The 10,524-nt window shown below is 45.1% G+C and overlaps 1 protein-coding gene across 2 annotated transcripts in view; it reads right to left on the minus strand.

Annotated features, from left to right (window-relative positions):
- Positions 1-1,081: 1,081 nt before the first annotated feature.
- The window catches only part of LOC111157908 (bridging integrator 2), a 30,874-nt gene continuing 21,431 nt past the window's right edge, over positions 1,082-10,524 (minus strand). The window contains exons 10-13 of one of the 2 annotated variants that reach the window (XM_022519632.1): positions 6,773-7,508; positions 4,387-4,467; positions 2,939-3,004; positions 1,082-1,572 (exon numbers count right to left, since the gene is read on the minus strand). In XM_022519632.1, the coding sequence (XP_022375340.1) occupies positions 1,543-1,572; positions 2,939-3,004; positions 4,387-4,467; positions 6,773-7,508 (913 nt within the window). In that variant the 3' untranslated portion in view covers positions 1,082-1,542. Of the gene's footprint in view, positions 1,573-2,938; positions 3,005-4,386; positions 4,468-6,772; positions 7,512-10,524 lie in introns of both variants that reach the window. The other variant, XM_022519631.1, reaches the window with a different exon arrangement.

Below are 10,524 nucleotides of genomic sequence, written 5' to 3' on the forward strand. Positions count from 1 at the left end.
CACCACTGGTCGGTCATTGTAGACACTACCATGCATCTCTGTAAATTGGGCCAGTCTCATTCTTTCTCCAGGGCATCTGGATCTGGAAGGGACACAGAGGAAGGAGGTGGTGGAAGTCTCTTGCTTGGAGGGCAACCCAACACATTCCTGCAACGGACATCCCGGTTCTTTCAGCTCTAAGAGCCGCGTAGTGTCCTTCCAACGTATTCTTTGTTGCTTGATCAGGAAGTTTGTTGTTTGCAAGCAGAGAACCCACATGTAGTGACACCCGTCACCTGTCATCACCATTTCAGAGAATGGCACCCCCAAACCCTAGTCTCTCAAGCCTAACCCAGAGTAATTCCTTACAACTTTGGTCATGTGTCCTCTTCTAACCCATTCCTAAATCCTGTCCATTCTGCTCCCTGCTCAATAGTCTGTCTCCATCAAGTTGTCACTTTTTCCCCTTGTCATTGTTTCTCTGGTACCTCATATGGTGCTTGGTACAGAGCAGGGGCTGGCAAATGCTTGCTGGGTGGCTGCATGAGTTGGGACACTGCCCATAACCCCACAAACAGAAGCAAAGAGGGAGAAGCAACCCCACGAACAGAAGCAAAGAGGGAGAAGCACTGGCACGTGTGTGTTTATTAGGGTGGCAGGACGTCAAAGTGCATTTTTAACGTTTTCCCGGAAGTAAATGATAGGACTTGAATCCAGGATTTTGGATTCTAAATTCTGTGCCATTTCCACCCTATCATTCCGGTTGTATTCTTTCCCTTCATTTGGGAGCTCCGTTTCTCTCTCCAGCCTGCTCATATACTCATGTGCACCAAGTAGCAGGCTGTAAACGTGGGCAATGGCTCTAAAATGTAACCCCTTTCCCCGGTACTTGCTTGTTGGCTGAAAGTGGGGGCAGGGGGCCTGCCTTAAGGCATCTGGATTGAGCAAAGGAGCCTGTGGCCCCTGGCATCATTCCAACTGGGGGTCAAGGATGTGACTAAAACTTTCTGAACAGGGGCAGAATCGATGACCTTACCTAAGCGGAGAACAGTGTGCAGGGCAGGGACAACTCCTCATGTCAAAAAAAGAAAAGCAATCCATACACAGTCAGAGTAATCCTTTATTTAACAATCTGAAAATCTGTTCTTTTGGCTCTAAGTCTTGCAAAATGAGTGGTAAGTCAAAGATTTGTTCACTATTCTCTGAGTTCTTGTGGTAATGTGTCTCTATGCAGACATGTCTCCGTCTACAGATGCTTACGCTTTTTATAGTCACTTTAGGCCCACTTTACTTAATATATGAAGTCTTCTTATTCTAACAGTGCTAAAAGCCTGAATTAAATATTCCCGGGAACTAAGAGTTTCTTCTCCCCAGCCTGCCGCCCTCCCTCCCCCAAGTCTGCTCCTCAGCCTCCATTAATGCTAGATCTTTCAAGACCACCAGCATTCAAATGGTTCGAGAACCTACAAAGGAATGCTAGATCTTAAGTCCCTCTGACCTATATACCCTCTAGCTGAGAAGCTTCTCTGGGGAGGTGTGTGTGGAGGTCTCAGTAGTCCCTCTTCAGAGGTAGTCAGTTTGAACTGTAGATACCTAGAAAGGAAACAGGATTGGGTTAGATGCTGACCTGCCTTCCCACCAACCACAGGGTGGGCACGGAGAAAGGGCTCATTTCGCTTCTGTAGAATTATATTTCTTGTAAGGCACTGGCTTCTGTGGAGAGAGGCGGTGTGAAACTGGTTGTTGGAATTACTGTAAAGATTTGTTCACTGTCATCTCTTTAGGAGGGTTCACAGGAGAAAGTTCTTTTTCATCTTAGTATCTGGAATTGTTAATCTTAAGGACTGGGCATCGTGAACTGGGTGAACTGACCAGGTCTGTACCTTGCTCTTGGATGTTAGGGAGTGTGGAACCAACTTTGTGGTCCATCCTCCTTAATTTTATTTTATAGAATGTGTTTCTGTACTTGCCTAACTCATGGCTTCGTTTTATATCATTAATTCACTTCTTTTTAAGATTTTATTTATTTGTTTGAGAGAGAGAGAGAGAGAGAAAGCATGAGAGGAGAGAGGTCAGAGGGAGAAGGAGACTCCCCGTGGAGCTGGGAGCCCAATGTGCGGTTGGATCCCGGGACTCTGGGATGATGACCTGAGCAGAAGGCAGTCGCTAAACCAACTGAGCCACCTAGGCACCTGGTAATTTACTTCTGAGTATATTTTGTATGTCTGTGTATTTACCTTTCTGTGTGCCTTTTATATATCTTTTTTTTTTTTTTTAAAGAGTGTGTGTGTGTGCGCCCACGCATGCACGTGCATGTAAGTGGGGAAGGGGAGGGGCAGAGGGAGAGAGAAAGAATCTTACGCAGGTTCCATGCCTAGCAAGAGGCCCCATGTGGGGCTTGATCTCACAAACCTGAGATCATGACCTGAGCCAAAATCAAGAGTCAGACACTTAACCGACTGAGCCACCCAGGCACCCCACTTAACTCCTTTTAGAAATAAGTTCAGATAAAATATTTAGGGGGTACCTGGGTAGCTCAGTCAGTTAAGCGTCTGCCTTTGGCACAGGTCATGATCCCAGACTCCTGGGATCAAGCCCCATGTCAGGCTCTCTGCTTGGGGTGGGGGTGGGGGAAGCCTGCTACTCCCTCTCCCTCTGCCTGCCCCTCCCCTGCTTGTTCTCCCCCTCTCTGTGTCAAAAATTAGGAGATAAGGCTATGGTGAGAGGTCAAGAGGTTTAAGGACAAGTACTGGGAAATGAGCACAGGAGCCACAAAGTCCCAGGTTACTCTTGGGTCCTCTGGCTCCCGCCTGCTTGACTTTGCCCTGAGGATGTTGTTCACTGCCAGGTTCCCCTTGTAGCCCACGGTGAGGTTTCCAGACTCTAGCCAAACCTCTGTGCACCCCCAATGCCCAGTCTTACCACTCACCCCATTCTCCATGTTATCTGGCATCCTTACCTCTTCTTGAGGCATGACATTGCTCTCTTCTGGAATGGCAGAGACATGAAGCTGAAGATCTTGGCTCTACAAAAATAAGAGTTCTGCCCGTGAGAGGTGGCTCAACCTCCAGTCTCTCAGCTCAGAAGGGTCTTCTGTGCTTTACACTTCACAAGGGTCACAGACATTACGAACAACATACAGTGTTGTTTTACTATGGCCTGAGATCATCATGGAAGGCTTTACTGTCATTCTCTGTCACAGATCTAGAGACTGATTCCAAGGGTCAAATGACCTGCTGGGACAGGAAACCAGGTCTTTGGACTCCCATTGTTTTCATGATCAGACACTGTGTGATCTGTGTGACATCCATCTGTATATAAATCTATGTGGGAGGCAGTGAGGGTATAAATATAGGTTTTAAAACCACTATCTACCACTTCTAGACCAGTCCTCCTCGGGAATGCACAGCAGCTCTCACACTGAGATGACCCTCTGCTGGGGTGGTTAGGAAAGGCAAGTGGTGTGATGGTTTCTTTGGGAAAAGTTCTGGGTTCTGAGATGGGAACCTGAGGCATGGAAGCCAGGGGAAGAAGATCTTTGCACTCTAAGGGGCCTTCTCCTTGAAGGAATTTTCCTTCTTCTTATTCCTTCCTTCAATTCCAGGCTATGAACTGCCCCAAAGGTAACACCACCTTCCAGAAAGTTACTATTCTTTAAGATAACCTTCATTCTCTCTCTGGTGATTCAAATGCTGAGCAAGAACAGATCTGCTCACAGTTTTCTTTTTATGTACCCATTTTTATACGTGACACGTTCATAATTCTGCACATTTTGCCTTACAGCACATCTGTAAGGGAAGGGAACAGATCTTGCAGGACACAGGCCTCTGGAGACTGATGACTCTGATAGGCTACGATCTGAGATGCTCTAGCTGCTTAATTCGAAAGGAAAAACATCTCCTTAGCTGATGACCAAGTAATCCTAGAGCCAATACAGGGAGGTAGCTTCAGGGGGAGGAGGCCGCACCCGTATCTCTTTCCCAAAGAGGACAGTGTTACTGGCCTTTTCCTCAAGAATTATATGTAGGCCCCATCATCTCCCCTTTAATAAGATGATGCCCAAGAGGCAAACCTGTTTTATTCACTCTTTTGCTGACCCCATACTAAAATCATATAATATGTTACAAAGTCACATTTAAATGAATTTTGAATTTTCCATGCTGTTGAATTGTTCTTTTCAGTGCAGGGCAGTGAAAAGTGGCTACACTGTACCTACATAAAATCCCACATTTACATGTGCTTATTCACTGTCTACTCGCCCTGCACATTTCTCTCCATCGGTAGAGTTTCCTCAGCCTAGAAGCCGGTGAAGGCAGAAAGTTTCACATCTTGCTCCATGAGGAGCTTCTGCACCTCACGTGAATCAAGACTGAGAGCATAATAAGCCAACGACTCAGGTGTCAGTACCTCAGGGGAGTCAGCGGAGGTGAGCTGACTGTTCTCTTCCTTGCCCTCCATCTTCTTTGCCGCGTCAGACTCTGAAAAGACCTGTGGATCAAAGTGGACAATGTAGAATTCCACACCTATCCGCCCCGGCTGCTAGCCCTGGACCCCTTGTGCACACTAGATGGTGCTTACGGGAGCAGCAGGGGACCCATGTCCAGAGAACAGTTGGATCTCAACAGAGCCCGGTCCGCCTTCAGTGGTGTGAACTGGGTGGTGTGAACTGAGGGGTCCCAGAAGTCTCAGACTCCCGATATCTGCATGGTGTAGGCCCCGACCTCCTTCAGTGGCTAAACGTTTCCTCTGATCACTCTGTTTAAAACTGCAATTTAGGGCGCCTGGGAGGCTCAGTGGGTTAAGCCTCTGCCTTCGCCTCAGGTCGTGATCTCAGGGTCCTGGGATCAAGTCCCACATCAGGCTCTCTGCTCAGCAGGGAGCCTGCTTCTCCCTCTCTCTGCCTGCCTTTTTGCCTACTTGTGATCTCTCTGTCAAATAAATAAATAAAATATTTAGAAAAAAATAAAAAACCCTGCAATTCAGCCTTCACTCCCTGTACTTAAATGTACTCCCTACTTAATTTTTCTATCTCCTATCATGACTAAATTGTCATTTTATTTATTGTTTCTTGCTTATTGTCCTTATTCCTCCCATTCCCCATCCACTAGAATGTAAGATGCAGGAAGGCAGAGAATTTTACGTTTTGTTCACTGTAATAGCCTACCTCCTAGAAAAGTGCCCAGCACATAGCAGGGGGTCAGTAAATAATTAGGGAATGAATGAATAAATGAATGAATGAATGAATCTTGGTGCCATCTAGTTAGATGTCTTACCATAAACTTCTCTACAGTGCACCTGACAGATGATCATACATCCTTAGCTTTTTTTTTTTTAAAAGATTTTATTTATTTATTTAACAGACAGAGATCACAAGTAGGCAGAGAGGCAGGCAGAGAGAGAAGAGGAGGAAGCAGGCTCCCTGCTGAGCAGAGAGCCCGATGCAGGGCTCGATCCCAGGATCCTGAGATCATGACCTGAGTAGAGGCTTAACCCACTGAGCCACCCAGGCGCCCCAACATCCTTAGCTTTTAACAGCAAGGAAGGAGGGCTATTTCTCAAGGTGGCCCATCCTATTTTTGTTTTCAGAAGGCCCTGTGTCCCCTTTCCCCTATATTTCAAATTGGTTTTCCATATCATTTTTTTTTTTTAAACAGAACTAATTGATGAAAGTTCCTCTTATACTGATCCAAAATGTACTTGAAAAAAAAAATCGTTACATATAGTTCTGCCTTCAGGGATCTCATAGAGCAAGTTATACCTCTCTCCTATACAATAAGCCTTTCCATGTATTTTGAATAGAATACGACTTGATTTCCTGATCCTTCACAGAACTGGTTGCTCTTCACGGGATCTCTGTCTCTACTTTAACACGATCCTTTTCTCATCCATATCCTCACCTTTCAAAAGGCCATCCCTTTTGCTTTACCTTCCCCTGTGAGTTCCTTCTCCTAGGATGCCTCTCTCATCAAAGCAGACAGACCTCGGAAATTTGCAGATGCCATTTTGCTTACCGTAGTCATATGACAAACTGAAATGAGACCCTCCTCCCCACCCTCCCGACTAAAGAAGGTAAAGCTCAAGATGCCAGCTGTAGATTCTTTACATTGGAACTCCCCGAATTTGGAGCAAAAGAAAGAAATAAGCAAGATTCTGCTCCTAATAATAATATTAGAGATAATCCTTTGCAAAAGTCAACTACCCTAAGAGTACATGGCACTGAATTAGTTGCTATGAATATACGAAACAATCCCCACAACCAAAAGAGGTACAGGAATGTCCTTAAAACTGGAATCTAGGGACGCCTGGGTGGCTTAGTTGGTAAGCAACTGCCTTCAGTTCAAGTCACGCTCCTGGAGTCCCAGGATTGAGTCCCGCATCGGGCTCCCTGCTCAGTGGGGAGTCTGCTTCTCCTTCCGACCCTCTCTCCTCTCATACTCTCTCTCTCTCTCAAATGAATAAATAAATAAAGTCTTAAAAAAAAAAAACAACCCTGGAATCTAATGACATAAGATCTTATCACCTGGGACAAGCTGACTATAGTAAAGATGATATATATGGTGGTTTTAAAAGGGAATAAAGGGGAAGCCTGGGTGGCTCAGTTGGTTAAGTGTCTGCCTTGGGCCCAGGTTATGATCCCAGAGTCCCAAGACTAAGCCCCACATTGAGCTCCCCGCTCAGTGGGGAGTCTGCTTCTCCCTCTGACCATCCCCTGTCTTGTGCTTTCTCTCTCAAATAAATAACTAAAACTCTTCAAGAAAGAAAAAAAAAAGGACTCAACGAGATCCAATCTCACCTCAGACATCAAGGTAGGGGAAATATAAAGTTCTTCTGGATTCAGATTGTTGATGCTTTCCTTTTCTCTGGCCTCAGAAGTTCTTACTGGCTTTTCTGGTGGCTGTGGGTCAGGAGAAACCTCTAAAGAGGTCCTAGGACTTGGAGTCCCAGCCCCCAAGAAGGCCCCAGGACTGGCAGGTGAGCCCTGCTCAGAGGCTAGAGGGCAGGAGGGTATGTTCCCTGAGGAGTGCCGGGGGCTGGGAGTGGCTCTGGGTGGAGGAGGCCTATTCGGAGGTGCTGAGGTCCTCTGGATAGAGGTTCTCTTCTTTGGTTGTTCAGCTCCTTCACTTGAGGTGCGGGTTCGGAGGACTACTTCTGGGAGAGATGAGGGCTGCTCTGAGGGGGTAAGGGTACTGCCTGGTGACGGAGAGGGCGAGCAAGGGAGAACTTCCTCCTGGGAGCTGCCGCCCTCAGTGGGGGGAGAGGGCTGGGCCTGGGCGGGCCCGTTGCAAGCTGGCAGGGACTCTTCCTCCTCAGAGGAGCTGGCTTCGGACTCTTCCTCCTCCGTCTCCTTGTCTTTAATCTCAGAATCCTCTTCTCCTGGGGCCAGATCGGATGCCAGCTCTTCTTCACTTGCAGAGATGGACTCCCTCTCATTCTTCAAAGCAAGTGCAGAGGGACTGGTAGGTGAGGTCAGGGGGCTGGAGACTGCAGACGTGTGAACTGGGGAAGAAATGACTAGAGAGCGTCTGCTGCTGCTGAAAAAACACAAGCGTCGGATTCAGGAGAGCTCAAAACTGGAAGCAACCCAACACCTCGAATAAATAACGAGGCACGCGTGTAATAATAAGACACAACAGAGCAACGTATGAGAAAGTCTGTGTACCTCGCAATCATCCTTCATAAGGTGAGAAAAAGGCTATAAAATTTTATCCATATCATGATCTCAATTATATAAAAATATATAAAGAAAACAAGACTAGAAAAAAAACACAGCAAAACACCAACAAAATATTTTCTCTGTGGGAAGGATTCCCTGGGTGATAGATATACAGTTGGTCCTCGCGGATCCTGTATTTGCAAGTTCACCTCCTCCCTAAAACCTATTTGCAACTCCAAAATTAATTCTCATGATGCCTTTGCAGCGAGCTGCGGACATACACGAGCTTTGAAAGATAAGTGCCTAGACGAGCACTTTCCCAGCTGAGGTCTAAGATGGCAATCCTCTGCCATGTTTCGGCTCTTACACTGCAAATGTGTCCACCTGGCCATGTTTTTCACATTGTTGTGCTTTTTGTTGGTGATTCTCTTGTTTAAAATGGTCTCCAAGTATAGCACTAAAGTGCTCAGGGCCAGAAAACTGTGACATGCCTTACAGAGAAAGAACACGTTAGAGAAGCTTCCCTCCAGCATGAATTATGGTGCTGTTGGCTAGAAGTTCAATATGAAGGAATCAATGATATATATTATTTGTTTATTTAGAGAGTGAGCACAAGACGGGGGAGAAGCAGAGGCAGAGGAGAATCTCAAGCAGACTCAACGCTGAGCACAGAGCCTGACCTGGGGCTCGATTCCACAACTCTGAGATCATGACCTGAGCCGAAATCAAGAGTCAGATGCGTAACTGACTGAGCCACGCAGGCACCCCAGCAATATGTAGCAAATAAGGTGTCTTTAAACAGAAACACACATGAGATGAGGTTATGTATTGATTGGCTGATGAAGACGTTGGGAGCAGAAACTCACAGGAACCTAATGCTGTGTTTCCCTTAGCAGCAAGGGTTCAGTATTCACGAATCTGGTGCTTGCCGTTACTTTATAGAACATGAGCACCACGGATAATGAAATTGACTGTAACGTTTATCGAGTATGCTGGATACCAGGCTGAGTGCTTCTACAGTCAACATCAGCTTGACTCCTTCTCGCCTGCTCAGGTGCCTCCTACGTACTGTCCACAAGCGGATTAAGCAACCCACAAATATTTACTTGACAGGTACCAATTATGTGGGCACAAGGATGGGAGACAGGCATAGGAAGAGAGAGAGAGAAACTTAGTTCCTGCCTTGTGGGAGTTTCTGACATGAGATAAGCTGAGCAACAGAGATTCCTTCTAGCACTAGCATTCTTGGAGTCAGCAGGTTTAGAAGGCCCAGGACATAGCAAGAAAAAAACCAGATTTCCCTACAAGGTTCTGGGACATCTTGGTTTAAATGATAGTAGGTTTCAGATGAAGAGACAGAAAGAACTCTGGCTTTTAGTGCTGGGAAAAGGAGAAACAGAATTTTTTAGAGCAAAAGGGAATTCATCTAAAATCTACACTGACCCTTTAGTGATGATTTTTAATAGTCTATAACAAATTGCTAAATGAATAGTACTAATAACAAATATGAGCCTGATTCTTCCTTCAAGTCCCAAGGTCAGTTTCACCACCTCCTTTTAAAGTCTTCCCTGACCATCCATACGATGGCAAGTATCTTCTCTGGAATTCCTGCTGGTCTCATCAGGTACTTAGTATGGTCAAACTTATATTGTTCCTCGTCTCCTTAGGTACACTTCCTGCCCTTCCAACTTTTGGTAAATCACCCAAAGGACACATCTCCTATGTCTTTGGATCCCTAACTCTCAGCATAAAACCCTGTACATAGTAGGAACTTAAATCTTCCTGAGTAAAGGCTTCAGAATGAGAAAGTGATCACATTCTAAAGGACGACTGAATTGTTCTATAAATCAAATTAAAAAAAAAAAGTAAATAATCTAGAGATGACCAGATGGCTCAGTTGGTTAAGCTTCTGCCTTCAGCTCAGGTCATGATCCCAGAGTCCTTGGATCAAGCCCTGCATTGGGCTCCTTGCTCAGCGGGGAGCCTGCTGCTCCCTCTGCCTGTGCTCGCTCTCTCTGACAAATAAATAAATAAAATCTTTAAAAAAATTTAAAAAGATAAACAATCTAAATGAAAAATGTGAAAACAAGGATAAACAGGAAGGCCCCAGGAAGGACCTTAAATGGCCAATAACATGGAAAGAAGTTCAAGCTAGCTAGCAATTGTGGAGATATGAATTAAAGTTGCAAAAAAAATCCATTTCATATCTTTTAGTTTGGAAAAATTAGTAAGTCTGACAAGGTCACGTGTAGCAAGAATATGGAGCAACAGGGGCTTTTATCTGCTGCTGGTGGGTTATAAACTGGGCACTTCAGAAAGCTGCAAGACAATGCCAATGTCTAGTAAGGGTGAAGAGGCCCAGCTGCACGGCCTGTGACTCAGCAGCTCCACTCCCAGTACACGCCCTAAAGACAACTCTCAGTAACAGTCACAGGAGCCATGTAAAATGTGTCCATTGCAACATTATTTTTAAGAGCAGGAAACTGGAAAACCACCCAAATGTCTATGAGCAGGAGGATGGATAAATAAATTGAAGACTAGCTTCACAACAGCATCCATAACCGGGAAAGGAAAGACCAGAGCTGGCAACGTGCAGCAGTAGGGCCCACGACCCTCACAAAGAGTACAGAGAGAGCACAAGGAGTTGCAGAGGTACGTACGTAGTATACGTAGTATACGTAGTATACGTAGTATAATTCCATTTTATAAATTTTAAATTTATAAATTTAAATACTACGTAGTAGTAAATTTATAATACTACATAAAGTAGTAAATTTATAATACTACGTAAAGTAGTAAATTTAAATACTACGTAGTAGTAAATTTATAAATTTAAATACTACGTAGTATACGTAGTATACGTAGTATAATTCCATTTTATAAATTTTAAA

The sequence above is a fragment of the Enhydra lutris genome, unplaced genomic scaffold (assembly GCF_002288905.1).
Source record: "Enhydra lutris kenyoni isolate GAN:26980312 unplaced genomic scaffold, ASM228890v2 scaffoldscaffold56, whole genome shotgun sequence".
Lineage (NCBI taxonomy): Eukaryota > Metazoa > Chordata > Mammalia > Carnivora > Mustelidae > Enhydra > Enhydra lutris.